Consider the following 20,040-nt stretch of genomic DNA (forward strand, 5'->3'; position numbering starts at 1 on the left):
ACGATATAATATAACATTAGTTGTCTAGTCACTGTGGCATACATGGCAACGATCAAGCGGGCGCAGCTGCCCGATCTGCCCGTGACGGCGTAGACTGCCTTGTCGTTGCTCTTCGAGAGCCGACGCAGAGAAAAAAAACTTTCCACTCTTGCGCGAAACCTAACATTGGTTGAATGGAATTCATCTGAATTCACAATTGCACGCTTTTATATCCTAGGCCCTAATTTACAGCTCCGTGACTGCCCCCATCTAGTCCGTCTAAGACTTAGAGCAGCATTTTCAAATGCGTACTCCTTTCTTATCGAAATGGCCAGCAGCCCACTTTGTGGCTTCTGTGTGTGTAGCGAAGCAGCACCTTCTTTGTGAGTGCACCCGTTTCAACCCGCAAAGAGCAGCGCTCTTAGCCACGCTAGACGAACTGGAAAAGCGCCCCCTAACTGAAAACAACATTCTTAGAAAGTAGCCTGCACGAAAATCAGTGCGAGCAGCAATGAAGGCACGGCTGTGCTCTTAAAAAAGCTCGGATTTTGCGAGAAATTGTGACAACACTGCGTGACGTAGAATGCGTTAGTGGGACGTTGAAGCTGTGTAACACTAACGCCTTCGTAGACTGCGTGAAAGCACCCACAGGATCAGTTTTGTATTGTATGTGTGTGTTTTTGAGCTTTTTTCCCCTTTTTGTGTTATTTTTCTGTCATGAATCGCCTTCCTTTCCCCGATACAAGGTAGCGAACCAGAGAAAATCTCTAGTTAACCTCCCAGTCTTTCCTTCGCCTTCTTCTCTCTCTCTAGAAGCGTAAGAAAGAAAGGGGCACCTAGTTCCTCAATCATTTTCAATCACGTGTCGTGCTGCCTTCAACAGCTCCCATGTGGTTGTAGTGATCATTCTTGTAATAAAATTTCCAAAGAAAACGACAGCGCCTAAATTCATTTCCACTCATCTCGGCCAGTTTGCACCGCTTTTCTATGGGTGCATTCATTCCGTTTTATTGTCGTTCATAGTTACATAGCAACCAAACGAGGGAATTTTGACCTTCCGACCGATTTTTAGGTCACTGCTTTTTTTTTCGCCAGTGAATTTAACTGCTGTCTCGCACTCTGAAGCCCCCTGTTCGCATTGCTGAAACACTTTGGTTTGCCTATATATATTTTTACGGATAGCAATGTTGTTGTTTTAAAAGGCTGCCTTTCTTTTTTTACGTAAAGGAGCAGGTGTCTGTGGACAGGGCACCAGGCGACCTTAAGCAGAAGCAACCTGGCGCTCACTTCCGCCCACGTACTTCCGCCGAAGCATCGATCGGGATTAAATCGTCAATATTAAGCAGCGGGGTTCCGCGCTCTAAATCCGATCGAAATGTATGCTGTGTTTCTACCGACTGAAATTAGGGTTCCCTGTCGCTGTTAGATGCAATTGACAAAGAAAAAAAAAGGGGGGGGGAAGGGGGGACTGTGCTTCCCTCCGCTACATGTAGCACTTTTTTTATCCATGACTTCGACTTGGCACCAATGTTCCGTAGTGCATTTTAGCATGACCAAAATTGAGCGCGCTGTGACGAGTGCCCGTAGAGAATACTGAAGGCACACCACCATCGACCGAAACGCTACCGTGTTACGGGCGAGGTGGCAGACGCTGCCACGGGGTTTGGAAAATTAACGCTCGTGAATACGCTACGGCACAGTGACGTAAAAGCGAGATGAGGGATCTCTGTGATGCGCCGTTTGCAAAAAGTTGGCATTGAGCAGATGTAGCTACGTTGCTAATAATAAAGTATTGGCTGTTCGATTATTTAATACCCGACAGATCCAATGTGTGGAACTGCCTCTGTGACAACAAGGCACTATGCCGGCGTCTCCACTTCCAAAGAAGTCACTCCGGTACGGTGGCCTTGGAATGTCGCCATTCACACCAGTTCTAGGTTCCGGCCCGAACGGTTCTGCGGAGGCGCGCTCATCACGAACCAACACATCCTCACGGCGGCGCACTGCGTGGAGTAAGTTGCCGTTTTCTTTACTTCACATTGCTACCTAGTTTCGCTTGTGCCTTACATCTGCACGCCGAGATGCCATTGAGGAAAAGTTTAAACTCCGTGGGATATTTGTTCCAAAATATAGGTTCGAAGCCACAACTGTTGTCGCCGCCATCTTGAGCATTTCCGCGGAGAGAATTCTGCATCGGCAAGAAGTCATTTGCCAAATAACGTCGCTTTCAATGCAATGTACACTATCTTTTCAAAATGTAATTAAACGAAATTTAACATTGTCGCCCGATGGCTGCCGTGATAGTAGTCGGAAAACCCGACACGCTCATTGGTTAGTGATCGCTCGCCGAACTGTTTACAGGTGCGTTATATGCGCGTAACGTAGAGTGCGCAGGAAACACACCCAGAAATTTTCGTCACCTTTTCTTAACAAGCTCATATCGGTAATAAAGTATGAAACGGTAGTTAAAGTCACTCCTGTCAATTAATTTATCCAAAGCAAATCAAGGATCAGATACTCTCGGGGAAGGAGCTCTTCTTAATGAAGTTTTCGATGCTATTGGCGACTCCAACTGAATGCTCACCACCTAGCGGCCCCGCCGAGAAACAGTCGATCCAGATTCATATTTGGAGTGAGAGTCTCTGTTGAGTGTTTTCGTGCGCACTCTACGTTACGCGCATATAACGCATCTGTAAACAGTTCGGCGAGCGATCACTAACCAATGAGCGTGTCGGGTTTGCTGAGTACGATCACGGCAGCCATCGGGCGACAATGTTAAATTTTGTTTAATTACATTTTGAAAAGATCGTGTGCATTGCATTGAAAGCGACGTTACCACGGCATGCGCTCAATGCCTCGTAGTTCTCAAATTGTCGTAATGTCGGCGCGCAAAAGCCCGAAAATGAAAAATGACGGCTGCCGACGGGCTTTTGTTGCGTACTGTTACGCGTGTCATCCCGGTGGAAAGCTGGCAATATGTGATTTCATCGTTTGTGGAAAAAAAGTAGACGACCCGCATCGGAGAGCGACTTGGTTAAGAAAGTACGGTTGGGTAAAGGTGACTGATAGTATACCGGTTATCGAAACATTTCACCCAGGTCGACCTCTTCGCTCTCGACGAGTAGACGATTGCTTTGGTTCCCGTAATTTTAAATAGCTTGCTGGTGTATCATATCGCGCAGTGTACTTTGTTCAGCCAGGCGCTTTCATAAACTATAGTGATGTAGGCATCTGCTTCATTTACTTTTTGTTCCCTTATAGTTTTCTTGCCGAGCATTGGTGTTAGTAATTGTTTAACCGGCAGGAATATTCTCGCTCATGTACTTTTCTGTGCAGGCATGGTAACAGGAATGTTAACTGCCTCGGAATGTGTGAAGTTGATTATGACACATATACGTTTCATAGAACGCTTTAGTTGAGCGAAGTAAAAGCAGAACGTGCTACTTTTTCATTCAACGCAGTCAGTTGCCACTTTATGTGCTCGCAAGAAATTTTGAAGAAACCGTGAACAGGGGCCCTATAACGCAAAACTATTCCAATGTGTTTTTATTCCAATCTCCTGACCTCAAATTTGCGTAACCGCCAACGCAAGCATCGGGTTGACCCGCAGGGTTGTCTGAACAGACCAATCAAACGCTCTCCTCGTTCATAGGAGGTCACATTAGTTTGCTTGAAAAACGAATAACATTGCCTACTCTGAGCAGCTTGTCTCATGTATTTGGCGACCACGAGGCGAGGAGCACGCTCAAGTGGAGATGGATTCAATGGGGCCTAGTCACTGCACTGAAAATTGATAATCGAATGAAGAGGGTGGTGCCAGCGTCTACGATTGGTCCGCTTTCCTTTACTTAGCTTGAGGTGGTTGGTCGAAAATCGCGGCGGCATGCAACGGAAGCCTAATAATTACGCTAAAACTGACCCTCAGCAAAGAAGAATTGGCAGAACGAGGTCGTAAACGTACCGAAAGTGCTCGAAAACGTTACACGGCCACGCAAGAAGTGTTATTATACGCAAATAAGCCCATGATCCCCGGAAAGTGCGAGTAGCCAGTGCATGAGCGATGGGTGGCAGCCATCTTTTATTCCTTTCTGAACGGAGCAGCTTGCGACTATTCAGAGGAAAAGTCCCTTTTGTTCGGCATATTAATGTATCTTTAACGCCTACACGTCACTTTGACGCGTGAGTTTTTGCGGTTTTGTGACGTCGCGTGACAGACAGGTAAAGTGGGTGCAGCCCGAAAACTTTTGACCAATATCAAAGGACTAATGGCACAAAGGCATCGAATCAGAAACAACTATTTTTCTTTTGCACTATCAAATCATGCATAATCAGTGTGTACCCGTCATATCAGATGGGGAGCTGTCGCGATTTTCATGACGTCACGTGACAGACAGGTGAGTGGGGGTGGTTCAGAAAAGTTTTTGACCAATTGCTGAGGGCTGATGGGAGAATTGGAAGAGAAATGTTTGGAATAGCTTTACGTTATAGCGCCCCAGCACTCGTTGCATCTTTGGAGCGTTCGACCTTCGCACTGCGTCGCTAGTTCGCTTTCCGGCACTGCGCGCACAGCTCAATTCCAATAGGGCTTGTTCAAATCGTTTCCAAGTGATGCATTTACACTACTAATTGTGACTTTACCGAAAAGAAAACTAAGAGTTGGAAAACAGTTGGAAGATACTCAACTTAGTCAAAGTGATTGTTATTCACTTCACCCGTTTTACCGGGATTTGAGAATTCCTATGGCCGGCAGGTACCTGCTGTGTTCCCAAGCCCGAGGCCTGCCTGAAACACTGCGTACTGCGAACACGAACAAGTGCCAGTCGTCGGACGCAGAAGACCATATCAGACATATCAGCTACCTATAAACAGTACGTGCACCCCACCTCACACACGGAACTCTCATTTGTTTTTATACGAAGACACACTGTTGTGATTATTTTACAACGTTTAGAGTCGTTATATCCGTGCATAATATACATATATAGCTTCTGAAAGCACGACAGATGGTATATGTGTCTCATTGCAACCGAGTCACAGTGTGGAGTTGTCTGTGGAGGTCGATAAGAGTCAAGTATCGTACCTGTAGCCGTGTAGCAACACCGCGAACGAGTACTTGTACCTTTCGAAGTCACGCAACGCACAAACACTTCCTTTTTTTCTAAACCTGCCGCTCACTGGGCAGGCCGGACGATTGCACGCACAGCGCAACTATTTCCCCGATTTCGCCGCTCAAATCATTCAGACCGCTTCAGAACAACGAGATCGGTAGCAAGGGATCTTTTGGCTTCCAGAAAACACCTCGATTCTATGCCACAAAAGAAAAACTTGACTACAGCAATATGCGAAAGAGCCGCCGTGAAGCTGGATGTCTTAGCCATCTTTGTTTATTTAGCGTTGCCAGCTCAAGTAGCGGGTTCTGGAGTTGCCAATTTAATTACAACTGTACTCTCCAAGACCATCATGCGTATTAAAATAAAGATCCAGAAGCTTGCCTTATCTCGGGGTTTTCTCTGCTTTCTTTGCAGTGAAGCAACTATCGACGCTGTACGCGTTCACCTCGGATCTTGGCGGAGAAACCTGTTAGACAAGGGAGAAATCGCCGTTCCTGTAAAAGAGCTGTGCGTTCACCAAAACTACACCGGATATGTAAGTCTGCCGCACACGCACGTGCGCGAGTGCTAAGTTGTTAAAAGGCCTTCTACTAATTGACATAGATAAGATAACAATGTTGTTTTAAAATCCTGTCTAGTTTAAATTAAAATGAAGACTGATGTCGAGAAAACTAGGAAAACAAGTGCCACAACGGACCAGTGACAATTCAGAAGTACACGTTGCAGGCCTAGTCGGTTTATAATGCTCAGTAAACCATAAAGAGAGTATACTCGCTTAACGGGAACAAGGAAGGACGGAAGCGGAGCGCCAACTTTCGACTGTTCATGCTATTTTGCGTCAATATCCAATATATGTACGCAAGCAAATGCGAAACATACCGAACAGCTTCAATCGCGCTACATCCTAATGAAAGCCGGCTATCAAGAAGCCCTATTTCTGCACGCAAGAGCAAAACTGATGTATCGCTAATACATCATAAACTTTGTTCTTTAATGTGAAGAACCTCTAATAATTTACGTGTCGCGGCGTCCCTGCGTTTTCAAAGAATCCACATCTTGACCGGTCGTGGCTCGCAATAATGTGAGTTGTACTGCGTAGGCAAATGTGGTCCGTCTTTACATTAAAATAGAATATAGAATGGAAAATAATATCTCGAATAAGATCGAATAGCATTAGAATATCCCGCTCCGCTCAGCTTGTTGGCACCCGTCGAGCGAGCCGATCAAGCGGGACCCGCGCAGCAATCACGAGCACACTCGTGCTTTTAGACCCTGCACACCGACAAAAGCACCGATTCGGGCGCCCGCACACTTTAAGTGCCGTCCTCCTACTACTCTAGCCATGTACGTTATTGAAGCAGGACCAAGAGAGGCTGCACTGTGTTTTGGTGGCAGACAACAAAAATGCACGGAACCCTAGTCACAGGCAGTTTCATTTTAAAGACATTTCTTTCAGTGCATAGTTTACTCAGCTAGAGCTATTAAGTGATAGATTTAACTCGGACCCAACACTGACACCGCCTATTCAATGCAAAACGCAGCAATGCTTTTCTGAGTTAATCACAGGGCCGATTTAAAAAAAAAAGAGATTGTTACATTCGAGAGGGAAAGTTGAATTCTAGTTGCTGATGGGAACGCAATAAGGATTATATGCATGAAAATTTTTAACCTAGTCTTTAGAGACTGGTAGCATCGAAAGTAGAAAAACAAAGTTAGCCAATTAGCCAATAGCCAATAGTTCTGCAGCAAAAACAGCATGTCTTACAGTAATCTATTACATGGTTTACATGGGGTGCGCAAAAGTTCTGCTCGCTTAATACTCATTTATTTGAGAGTCATCTAGACTATATTGATTCTGTCGCTTTAGATGTAATGCAATTGGCAAAATGGTGGTGTCCTTAGTCATGGGTGACTTGCACAACTGCGAGTTATTTAGTTCCGTTTTCTGAAAAACTTTCGAGTTTTAACAATAGTTATAAAGAGTTGACGGCCTCAATAAAGAATTTCCTATCAAAAAGTCAATACATTTTAGCGTTGTCTTTTAAACCCAACAGACCAAATCAAATTTGGTGCAGTGGTTGCCCAGCAAAATTATTTCTCCTTCCCCATACGTTTAGAGAGAAGCCCCCTAGCTACAGCTGTAGATGTAGATCCTTGGGATATATTGGCACGTAACCACTCTTGTTATTTTTGCCTGAAAACGTGACTGGTACCCACAGGGGGGGGGGGGAGGTGTTGGATTGGCCACATTGGGTTAATTGAAAAGTCCACCTAACAAAACACCAAGAAGGAGGTGGAGGCAAACATTCAAAACGAGGCATGAGGCAACTAAATGCTAATAAAAATTTCTAGAGGGCCTATACATAAATATAGGATAAAAATGAAAATTATGCAAAGTGTCTCAGGGTCAGTTCCCTAGCAGCGTAACCTTCCTGAAACTTCAATGAACTCGTGTATAGCAGTAATCATTAACCCACGGCTTGTGTGTAATCGAGATGAATCAAGGCATCACTCTTAATTATTGTTATTAGTGAGTTCTTCGATGTCACTTTCCTTTTTCTCACTTTGCTTCTGTGCCCTTTCTGCGTTTCAATTGTCACGAAAGGTGTGCAATTGGTGAGAGACATTTCGCATGCACTTGACATTGTTTGCTGTATGGGGGCCACAGAGGCCGTTCACTTAAAATCCGAGGCTTTGTAGAGCAGTAGGAGGCCCATAAAAGGCCCTGTGTCCAAGACAAAAAGAGTCCCGAAAGTGATGGTTTATTTTTAGCGGTATATCGCTGAATTAACACGGCAAGCTGGACGAGTTGGTGACTGACCATGTCCCTATGGGTGGGCAGCGCAACCCGGACGAAAAGGCGCTCGTATCGTGTCTTTCGTCCTGGTTGCGCTGCCCACCACTAGTTATATCGCTGGCTGACACCGATATGACGCCGCCCCAGTAGCAATCGCTGGGAACACTGCATTATGTGGCAGTGTTATCTTGTAAGCTCGCCTGTTTCTTATTCTACGCAGTGCGCGTAGGATTATAATTGCGAGAGCAATAATGTCTACACTCAAGGCGCAATTCTGCCGTCGCCGTCGCCGTTAGATTCCGTATAAAGACCAGGGCCGGTAAAATCGTCGCCACGTGCCGTGTCCCGTAGGCGAGTGAAAGCGTGCGAGGGTGAGCCGGCGATCGCGGATCCATCTCGCGCATCTAACGGAGGAAAGTTGGGAGGAAGCGCGCTGTCTTCCGTCACACACTAGCCTTATGGGGGAGGAAAAAGAGAAGGATGGCGTTCTCTTCCGGGCCGCCCGGGCAGCCGCGCGCGCTCGCTCGGACCGCTGTATTTTGAAAGCCGTCTGCGAGGGCGTCGCAGTCCGCCGTGCACTGTGTTTTTGCGGCTTAGGTCGCGCTTATGCGAGACACAGCACGATGATTAATGCACTCGCTGCTGCTGCTGCGCTTCCTCCCTCCAGCGTTTCGACAGCGAGCTTCCGCGGCCATCCACTGAGATGTGTTCATATTTGTTTGTGCGCGCGCATGACACCACGCTTGTTAATCTAGTTAGGATGCATATGTTTACAAGTTTATACGGCCGATGAAACTGCTATCATTACTTAGTAGAACTAATCGCCTTTCGGGTGAAACTGCGGCTTTTTTTTTGCCGTGTTCCTTCTCGCCTGTGATTCCTTGTTCCTTATCATACGCGTCAAATTTTGCCCCTATAGCTATAGTTATACTGGGAAAGGACGTGACGCCGGCACAAACGCAGAAACACTCCCATAAAACAACCAAGTCAAACTCGACGCCACGCAACTACTGCGCTATTGGGAAAAAATAAAGGAAAACCAACGACCGTAGCCATGTGAAACCCAGGATTGTAGGCAAACAGAGCTTCGTTCTAAATGTTGCACTCGCATAAAGACAGTGATTGCTTTGTAACAAGGGAAATATCATAGAATTAGTGTGCCAGCAGTGAGGTAGCATTAATTTTTCTTATAAAATATAATAAGAGCACAAGCTAGAACGGGGGGGGGGGGAAGAGTGATAACAAAAAAAAAAGAGAACAACGAATAAGGGCCGTCATCGCTGAGGCGTGGCCCTTCGGATAGCCGGTGAAATTCTCTTTCGGCAGGCACACTTCAGTTTTCAGTGCAGTGGCGCTCCTGTGCTATCTGCAGTTCACCGGATTTCTCGTAGGGCTGTGATATTCTGTGCCTGCCACATGTGTTTGCGACAAACTATACTGCTTGCACTGGCCTAGACTGCACCACTTGAATAAAATTTTGACGAGCTGCGGGGAAGCAGCTTTACACGCCAATGAAGTCTCCTTTGCTCGCACGCAAGGCTATATGTCATGTATCTTGCAAAATAACTTCACCCAGGCGATTGAAAGCACCCGAGAAAGTACCTGGGACTCTGTTAACGCCATGTTTATGCCTTAATCCCTCTTTGCAATTAACGGCAGGAAAAGTACAGAGAAACGGCGAGATGTCTGGTCGCTTCTTTTTCTTCTATTTTCGGATCATTTTTTTTTTTGCGTATACTCCATTTGCGTCCTTGGGCTGCCAATTTAGCTTATTATGTCGCGTGAGATTAATGCTACATTTGAGTTTGTTGGCCGCGCGACATTTTTGTCTCCAGCCCTCGGTGTTATTATTCTGGCACGCAGTTATTCAGATGGCCGCCTCTAAGGCATTTGAACCGACTTGTGTTATGGGAGGCATGCGCTGTTTAACATTTGTTGATAAGCATCTGCTTGTTAATGGCGAGAAAGGCTTCGAAGTGCCGGTGCTCGGTCCAAATGAACATTTCGAAATAGCCTTAGGCAGGCATGCCTAGTTCGATCATCACCCCCATGCTGTTTTTCCAACGCGCCTGCGACAGTGTTGTCGTCGGTGCGAAGATCGCTATCTCACGATCGATTAATCTGTAACTTAAATATTATTTAGTTATTTAGTGACTGTAAACGTAGCTCCACCACGCAGGTTCTTGCCCGATAGACCCTGGCATGATTCCTATGGCCGATGCACTAACAAGCGGTTTTTTACAAAGTGATGTATCTTTGTAAATGCTCTAACAACATCTATAATGTGAATATTTCCTTTGAAGGGAGTTCCTTAGATGACTAAAATATTGTTGTCGGTGGTTGTACCCCTGCCTCCTAAGTAACTATGGTACCTACGAGTATAGTTTGGCGCCAGCGTTCCTCGGTCATTTCAGTATCGCCAATTTAGCGAGCTTAAGGAGGCATGCATGATCAATTCTGTCCATTACACTTTTTGCCAAGGCCAAATCGCTCCGTCATAAACATTAGGGATAGGATAGGAATAACTTTAATAAAGTGCCGGCAAACGACGATTTAACGAGTCGTGACGCTGGCCAAGCGTCGACCCGGGGTTATACTCTACTCTGCACTAGCCCCGTTGGGCCCGTTTGTAGTGGGCCACGAGGCTTGTGCTTTTCGAGCGCACCCCAGGCCTGCTGGACGGCCCATAATTAACTTGCTCGCTTGAAAAGAGGACTGAATTGCTGGCTTTTTCTCAAACATTTGTTCGTTGCACTAAGGAAACCGTAAGTGAAAACGGTAGCTTGACATAAGGGAAGGCAGGCATGGTATGACACGCTTCTGATAACATAAGTAGACGTGCAAAATTGTGATCGTCTGCCAAGAAAATCTGCAGGGCAGTAGGTTGCCGTACAGTAGCAGATCACTCTTGCCGGCCGTTCTAATTTCTTGCTCGTTCGTCAGATTTAGCGCTTCTCTGCGTGTGCGATATCTGAACGTTCCTGGTGCCTCTGTTGCATGCGGTGATAGGGCCCGCAGCGACGGCTCGCCCAATTATTGCAAGCAATTAGGCCATTGCTGCTTGCGCACATGCGGCTAAGAACTCACTGTGCCGTGGGAGGAAATTTCTTGTTCACATGTGCAGCGCAGAATACTGCCACCGAAACTTTCCAAAGTATGACACTCTCGTTTGCGCGCACCATATTTAGTTATGGAAAGGAAGGGAACGGTTTCCTCCAAAGAACAAGAAAGGCAATGAGCAGCCGCTGTCGCTTTAACATTTTTATTCTTCTTTTCGTTCTTTTACCGCCTTTAGTGTAGCTAAGTTGACAAATTACCTTAGTGCTCACGCGGTAGTCTTTCACATCCGCACCACAGCTTTTGCTGTGTTCAGTACCTTCCAGATTGTATATGTTAACACTTTTGCTATGTCGCTCCAATCACAGGACAATGACATCGCGATCATAAAGCTCGCTAAGCCCGTCAACTTCACAAGTACCATCAGACCGGCGTGCCTCCCTGAAAGGAAGGAACACTCTCCAACTGAGACGGAAGCGTATGCCACAGGCTGGACGGTCAGAAAGGGTGAGTGGCGCCTTGACCTACTTATCTTCAGCAAGAGGATCGCGACTTGACTCGGCGCGATATTACGTGGGTATATTAATCTGCGAAGAACGTTAATTTTTCCTCAGGGGAACACAGGCAGTGGTAACGCCGTAAGAACGCAGTTGAAAAAGCTTCTGTGCACCTCAAGATCGATGAAATGCGTTTTATTATGTGTATGCAGCAAGAAATGTGCTCACTTTTTCACTAAGTAATAAAATGCTAAATTGCTGTAGCATTTATCGCAAACGGGGAGGAATAACTCTGCAACTACTCCCGCAGAAAATAAAAAAATAATAACCGTCAAGAATAGAAAGAGAGGCAGGACTTAAACAACCATCTTACGGCATTCAAAAGAGTGCCGAGTAAAACAAATATCTACTTTTGTCCGGTTTAATGTAAGAAGCGATATGACTCGTTTCACAAGTCAAGAAATGTGCCGTTCATAGAATGACACTGCTTGAAATTTAAAGATATATTTTTGTTCCTCCGATGTAGCTAAGTGGCTGTGGCGTTGTGCTGCTAAGGAAAATATCACGTGGTCTATCTTCGCCACGGTGACTGCAATCCGATAGGGGCGGATCGCAAGAACACTTGCGCACCGTGCATTGTGCGCACGTTAAGGAGCCCGAGGTGGTAACAATTTGTCTAGAATACCCTCTACGGGGACGAGCAACACTGAGAATGAATTGCAACAAATGAATGCGGAGCTTAACCGAGAAAGTGTTAAACAGGAGTTGAAGAGTGATATACAAAACAATAATATAATGTTCAATAGCTTGTTAAAGGAACAGGAATTCAGGACCGCAAGTCAGCCGCTAGAGTCTGTGAAGGAGTACTTTTATCTAGGTCAATTACTCTCAGGGGACACTGATCATGAGAAGAAAATTTACAGAAGAATAAGAATGGGTTGGAGTGCATAATTGTCAGATCCTGACCGGAAGCGTTCCATTATCATTAAATGTCTGTATAATCAGTGCATTGTACCTGCGCTACCATACGGGGCAGAAACTTGGAATCTGATGAAAAAAAAACTCGAAAAGTAAAGGAGCGCACGAAGAACGATGAAATGAAGAATGTTAGACGTAACGATAAGTGACAGGAAGGGAGCGACGTGGATCAGAGAGTAAACAGGGATAGCCGATATTGTAGTTGACATTAGGAGAATCAAAACGGGCTCGCCATCGCGGCTCTGCAAAAGTTAATATCCAGCTAAACTTTGGAGAATCACCACTACAACAGCTGACGGGCTATGCAATGCTTTCTTTCTTTAGACTAATAGTAGTAATTGTAATTTAGAGTAATCTTAGTATTGGGAGTAACGGTAATTTCCCAGAACGCGGCCGCTTATAGCGATGCTGCAACAAAATTGAAATCATGTTGCTAGGCTGGTTCATTTATATACCAAAGACTAGGGACGGTCAGCACTGCCGTCGGCGCGGCAGCTTGCGGGACCGTAATATTTACCAGAAAACGTATGTGGGGAGCGCTATGTGCTTAACATTGTTATCAAGAGCGCCTTATCGTCAATTGTGTTGCTCGGGTTCTTGTTTTGTGGTTGTTGATTCTTAAAACGTATGCTGCTCTGTGTGTTGCATGCGTGATTCGAAATAATGTATGCGCTGTTCGCTTCGATTTGATTTGTGCTTGAAGCCTCTGCCTTACGTGGGTACGAGCCACTGTTCCTGGCCCTGCACTGGCGCCGGGATTGAGCCACATTTTTGCTGACGGACGCAGGGGCATCAGGCTAACCGACCGACTTCAGGCTAGCAGCTTTGCTGTAAAAAATGGAGCAGGGCATGCCATGTTATGTGTTGGTTAAGTAACCAGTGGACTATTAGAATTACAGAACAGCTGCCAAAGGAAGGGAAGCGCGGTTGAGGACGGCAGAAAACTAAGTTGGGTTAGTTTGTTCCAACTTGCAGAAGCAAGTTGGAACCATCTAACGCAAGGCAGGGCTGATTGGAGATCGCAAGGAGAGCCTTTCGTACTGCGGTGAACATAAAAATAGGCTGACGATGGTGATCCCCCTACCTGGGTGCCCCATAACAAGATCGTAGTTTCAGCACGTAATACCCCAGAATCTGATCTAATCTGCAGATATAGTGATAGGGAACCTGTTTTTTTTTTGTTCTACTGAAATATTTTTAATGGATGTCTTCTTAAATTGCTGTTCCAGTGAAGGAAAAACATCGAACGAGAAGAATGCTGCAAGAGCTGAAGATTATCCTAATGAACGAGCACCACTGTTCCAAATACTTTGACATCAGCCTCCCCGAAAACGTACTCTGCGCATCGCACATATATGGCTCACTTTGTGAGGTATGCCCATTTCACCATATCATCCCTAGTACTGCTTTCGCCGTTGATATCTCAGGCAGGCGTTCGCATCTTTTTAGTATTTGATGCTAAACAGTTATCATTTGCTACTGGATAAATTCCTTAACATATTGCGTTGATTTACTTCCACATCGCATATGAGAGAGAGAGGGGGAGGGAAACTGAAGTCACAAAGGAGGCTGAATATATCTAAAAAATTCTTGATATTTATGCGTCGACAGAAAGAAAGAAGAACTAATTAAATAGAGCAGTAGCTGTGCCTACATTCGGACGCCCATCATCACTAAGCGGTCGTTGAGTGCAGTCCATTTCAGAAATAGTAGCAATGCAGGACTTTGTTTTCTGTGCCTGCGACGCATGATGAGACAGATTAACAATATTTGTACCCTAATATGGCTGTGTAGCAGGCCAGTTAATCCCGCCTGAAGGAAGTCGCGCAATATGCTAACACGGATGAAAGTACAAAAAAGAATGACCATGAACTGGATTTCTGTGTGAGATGACAATAGATGCTTTCGCAATAAATGACAAATACTTCGGAATTGAAATCGTCGCTGAGGAGGAAGGGACTTTACAACCTTATATGGCCGTTTTACAGACACTTAATAATTACTATCTTCCAAGCATGGTGTCATAGTACACAGGGACATAAACTTCATGCCCTGTTGCAAGAGCTCTTAGCTGATATTGTTTATTGGTAACGGAAAGGTTGCATTATGGCGCGTTCGCCTTCCTAACCTTACTTTAAATTTGTAAGCCCAGCATCCAGTAGACGACACGTCCAATATATTCGAAACAAATAGGCAACAGTACAAATTCAGTAATATTCCATGAAATACGGAAGAAAAAAATTCTGGTAGAATCCATCTCACGATGAATGCCGCCGTTAATGCGACTAGCATTAAAGTAATGTGATGACAGCGTGTTGCCAAATTCTTCATTTCTGTGTAAACATCTTGCTTTCTGTAGACATCTTCTTGACTCCTCTACAGCTCAAATCGCCTAGCTTAGAGCATGCTCATGCCCTACTCTGTTCCCATCACTTATTTCCCCACACTCGGCTGCGTTTGATGGCGACTTTTTGGCTTTTCTGTAGTGTACCTACATTGTTTTGTTGCTGACTTTCTTTCATTATGCCCGTTGTTTTCCTTTTCTTGTGTGTCTATCCAGTGGAAGATACCCATTCTGGAGAAATGGCCAAGAATAGTGACACAGTGTGTGTCACATGACGAGTTGCACATGCGCAGTCTCCCATGCTGCCTATATTCGTGTACATATCTAGTGGTATATTAGTACCCCAAGTTGGCGTGAGAAATGTTAGACACGGAGAAAGATACACAAGTATGTGTGAAGTTTCCGAATGACGCTATTCACATTAAGACAACATAACTGAAGTGTTGCGAAGAAGTCACTCCACAGTCGCCGCAATAATTGAGGAAACACACATTCTCGGCGTGGTCTTGACGACGAGTTCATTGTGCCTGGTGCTCACGTGCATTAATTCTACTGTTTTTCCTGCGATGATGGCGCCCTGCTGTCGGCGACCATTTTGTGCTCTTCTGCATGGCGCGAACCATGTTTTCTCTCTGCATTGGCACCTTTGACTTTCTACTGCACTTCTGCAGCGGTCCGAGCCTCGCGAAGAAGGATCATCGGTTATTAAGGTTTATAGCTTGGCGGCCATGAAGTGCCTGCGCGATAGTGTCATGATGTGAAGAAGATAAGTTTCCGCTTATTGGTAGCTGAATGCTTGAAACTCACCGACAGCTGCTTGACAGTTTTCTAGTTTGCACTTCTCTGTATGGCCATGCCATCTACAGGACTCTAGTGTGGTTTACTCTGTTATTCCGCACTACACAAGGATGCGCATATGCATGTGCAGCATCCGTTGCCCACAAATCTGTGTCCTGTCCTGTGTGACTGACGCTAGAAATAATCAAGAGCCTTTAAAGGGAAAATGTTTAAATCTTCTACAGTAAACTTGAGTATTGAACGTATAAATAAATAGAGACTAGCTGGCGCAAATATTACACTGCTTAGTACGCTGGGGACATAGCGTTGCGCTAGTTCATTGAGCTGTTTCGACATTTCCCACGTTCAATCCCGGAGACTGCAATGTCCGGCATTCCTTTTGAACAGCAATTTTCAAAAGTTAGCACCGTTGGCATTGCCATTTTGTTGTAGGAGAAAAGCACCTAACAGCTATCACTGGAAAGAATGTCTGCTGCTACTTAAGGCCTGGGAACTGTCATTCACCCCGTGCACGAGAGTGCACTTCCTTGACTGTCAGGATCACGAAAACCACCAGAAATACTTGAGAATTGCATTACAAAGGATAAAAAAAATTATCGAGGAAAGCATACAAAAAGAGAGCTGTAGTTTTCGGTAACTTGTGTTTTCTTTTCCCTATTCTTTTTTTTACGGGGCATTTGTGTATGATATATCAGACAGTTCTAATTGATTTTGCCCGCAAGCAAAACAGCTGGAAGGAAGTTAGTTCCGGAGATTTAGTGCGATTAACTTGTCCTGACTCCTGCCATGCACTCGGTCTGAATACTCCGTTTGCAAGAATTCGCGAGAAAGTGTGCCGAGGAGCTAGCTGCCATAGAGCTTACTTTATGAGCCGCCAGGATTCCATCACCTTTAACAAAGCAAATGCACCTCATTGAGTTATCGATGTCCCCCCAAAAGAGCACGGCAATAAATGCAGTCGGAATGGAATGAGCAAAGTGATACATCTTTTACAGCAGAACTACATCTGTTACCACATATGCGGCCATCGCCTAAGCAGACAGTTGCCATGTGGCATAGACTTTGCGCAGGCGGGTCTATACTTGTAAGCAATAATAGCTCTGCCCATAGTCTTTGTGATTGCCTCAAGTTATCCATAGTAATTTCTAGTCTAATAATTCACTTTCAAATGCATCGTTGTACAAGAGAAGGAGAATTTCTATGGACGTGCCAGGCCAATCACGTTCGTTCATTTATGTGACATTGCGGCCGAAGCGAACGCCTCTTATTATCGTCATCTCTCGGGACCCATGTTTTTGAGCACGGACAGTTTCTGGGAAAATCTTCCGTTGGATTTTGAGCTCCTCGCTCAAATTAGGGTAGGGAAGCAACACTGTTTTAGGGAAATGACAGTCATGTAGCCCCTCAGTTAAGAGAAACTACACCGTGCGAAGGTTGCGATGAACCTGACTGAATTATGAAACTGAGAATACGCCGAGCATCCGATCCAACTTATCGTCGCTTACTCGTGGTCACTTCAGGGAAGCCCTTCCCTCTTGTGGCTTTAGAGTTTGGGCAAGCGCAATATTACCGGTGCTACTTTAAGCGGTGCTTGTCTTCTGGTGCAGCACCCCACAACTACATGGTGTGCACCATTTTTCAAAAGTAGTGTTAAAGCAGCTATTGAGAGGCAGCCAGCTGTAAAACTCTATCGAACGTCAGAGCATAAACCAAAATAAGGAATATATATGAGAATTCAGAGGGGCGCCACACGTTTCGAAGCCATATGAGAATGTTAAAAAGACTGATTTGTTTAAAAAGGAAAACATTTCACATAAAGACGCTTGGTACATAACGAGTGGGAACGGTGCAGACAGAACTGAGTATTTATCAAAATAAATGCGCATATACCGTGTGTTTCAGCGAACACTTCCACAATGCAATTTTTTTTTAGATTGCCTGTGGCATATAGCCCAATTCTAGCCCATGAGCTAATCTACTCCTAGAGGCGAACATAACGTGCTCACAAAATTGAAATGCATAACCGGCTAATTCACAATAATTCAATAATTATGTTTTTAACAAATTAAGTGATGGCATATATTGCAATGTACAAATTCTATCCAAAAATTTCGCAAGGTGGATCTATTTGGAACGAATTCTCAAGATTACACCAGCTTCGACATATTATTTTCTGAACATTGCGGATAAATCCATTGGTGTTCCAGTTACTTTTGTAATTCCATGCATAAAACGACGTTTTGGTAAGAAAATAAGTGAAACGACAGTGTATTTTTACCGCAGGTTTCACGGCGCATATGTCGTATTGGTGTCGTGCAAAGAATTCTTTTCAAGTGGATATGCCTTGAAATCTCACCCGCTGCAACTTGTGAATTGCAATATGCGCAGTAAGGTTATTAGGCAAAAAACTAATTAGTGATTTCTCGTATTTAGTCGATTGTGAATTCCTACTTTTTGTGAAATTATTATTCCCCTCGTCGAAGTCGACCAGCTGATGGACTAGAATTGTGCTATCTGCCCTAGTCAATGTCAAAAATATCTTGAAAGTTTTCGCTGCAAGACATTGTAGATAGAACTGCGGGAAGTCTTCGGCTTCAAGGACAGTATAAATAAAACGTAAATGAATTCACAGCAACGAGTATAGAAAGATGGCTTGAAAAATGGGCAACCAACAAAAGGTTGAACATGCTCTGTAGGGAATTGCGAACGTGAATTCTGACTTTTGTGAACGTTTCAGCTTGACGTATGAGCATAAGATGCACCAAAAAAGGTTAAAAAATAACATGCCTTGCGGCAAGTGCCACTACCAAATTATACAAGAAGGAGTATCATAAAATATCCACCAATGAACATGGCCACCATGTACAGGGACTAGAATGCTGTCCCTCTGTGAAGGTTGTGAAGCAGTGTGGACATAACAGCAGGTCGACCATCCTACAGTGAAGGTGTTTTCGTCTAGCGTTACATGCATTTTTGGTGTCCGTCAACAAATCTGTCTGACCAAAAGCTATCATAAGCAATGGCTCGTGCCACTGCTCGCGCATTCGCCTTCGACGTCTTTCACAGCTAGCTCCGTCACCGCTCATCGTGCCAGCGTTCCCATATTTTCCCTCCGTCTGCCAAGGTGCTGGCGGCACTGGCCCAGTGAAAGCCGGTGTGTTGATTTCGATAGCATTCTTTGCGTCAGTATATCTAGAAACAAAACATCATTGTATATAACGAATGTATAACACGAACGAATGCGGATGTATAGAAGTAAGTGTGTGCGCGTACCTTTCGTTACGATGACACCCATCAATGAAATAAATGGGTTCGTACCTTTGTTAAAATTTGTGTCACCTCTGTCCTGTTCTGCGCAGCTTCGTTGGTCATCCACCTTCACAAAGTGGAATGACTCCGGATTTTTCTCTGCGAAGGAGCAGCGTTTTCACGAATGCGACAGAAATTTAACGCATGTCTTAGTGCATCAAGGTAACTCATAGATGGGACTCATCCCACTTAACTCTGATACAAGCTAGAGCCTGCTTCGGCGAGCGCGTTTTGCCCATGAGTGGAGGAGAGCGGACGCTAGCTACCGCTTGCACCGCGTCAGGCGGCTTACTCGGTCTCCAACTACCCTCTCCTGGTACATTAATGCGATTCGCCTTACTAGCCCACAGCGACCGTTTACACGGACGCGAAACGCCTCATGTCGCGCTGGTGCCAACGCCGCTTCAGGCACGCCGGTGCACGTGCAGCGGTTTCTGTCCTGCGCCTTTAGTTTCTTTCAGCAGTCACTGTAGATTACTGAGCTCACGCAATAAGACAGTGGGACTACAGATTGTTGAATGAGACGTGAGTGTCCCTAACAAATCAATAAAAAGAATGTCATGTCTTTTATTGTGCAGGGAGACAGCGGTGCTCCAGCGATGCAGAACATCGATGGCCACTGGTACGTTCAGGGAGTGCTTTCCGGTGGCCCGGTGAAATGCGGCGACGTAACGCTGCCCATGGTCTTCACGCGGGTCTCCAACTACGTGGACAGCTTCATTTACCCGTATCTGCGTGCCAGAACCTTCAATCGGAAAGTGCAAGTGTGCACGCTCACGTGAAACAGCGCGCTCTAAGTGCGCCTACACTTCGTGTCACTTGCTGTGTGGACAAACGAAGAACTGGTCATCTCCTATGTGCCAAATTTCATTTGCTCGTCTACTTAAATTATAATTTTTGTTACATGATGGAAGTGCGTTTGTTTGGTTTTGCTCCGACAAAGGTACCAGCTCCCCCCAACCCCCCCCAACCCCCCCCCCCCCTAAAAAGAAAACGAAAATTTCACAAGTGTCATTTTCAATGCTTCATACAATCTGGTATACCCGCGCTGGGCAGTATTCTTTTATATGTCTCTGTTTTTGTTTCGGGAGGATTATACGAGGGGTAAAACAAAATCAGATGAAAGTTTGTAACGCTTACAAAATTGACCTTATACTGTCTATAGAAAGT

At 45.2% G+C, this 20,040-nt stretch overlaps 1 protein-coding gene across 1 annotated transcript in view; it reads left to right on the forward strand.

The window, feature by feature from the left end:
• The window catches only part of LOC142574307 (chymotrypsin-like elastase family member 2A), a 31,647-nt gene extending 11,906 nt beyond the window's left edge, over nucleotides 1-19,741 (forward strand). The window contains exons 2-6 of the mRNA XM_075683427.1: nucleotides 1,802-1,991; nucleotides 5,505-5,625; nucleotides 11,313-11,451; nucleotides 13,649-13,791; nucleotides 19,449-19,741. Of these exons, the coding sequence (XP_075539542.1) occupies nucleotides 1,802-1,991; nucleotides 5,505-5,625; nucleotides 11,313-11,451; nucleotides 13,649-13,791; nucleotides 19,449-19,652 (797 nt within the window). The 3' untranslated portion in view covers nucleotides 19,653-19,741. The remainder of the gene's footprint in view (nucleotides 1-1,801; nucleotides 1,992-5,504; nucleotides 5,626-11,312; nucleotides 11,452-13,648; nucleotides 13,792-19,448) is intronic.
• The last annotated feature ends 299 nt before the right edge of the window (nucleotides 19,742-20,040 follow it).

This window comes from Dermacentor variabilis, chromosome 3 (genome assembly GCF_050947875.1).
Source record: "Dermacentor variabilis isolate Ectoservices chromosome 3, ASM5094787v1, whole genome shotgun sequence".
NCBI lineage: Eukaryota > Metazoa > Arthropoda > Arachnida > Ixodida > Ixodidae > Dermacentor > Dermacentor variabilis.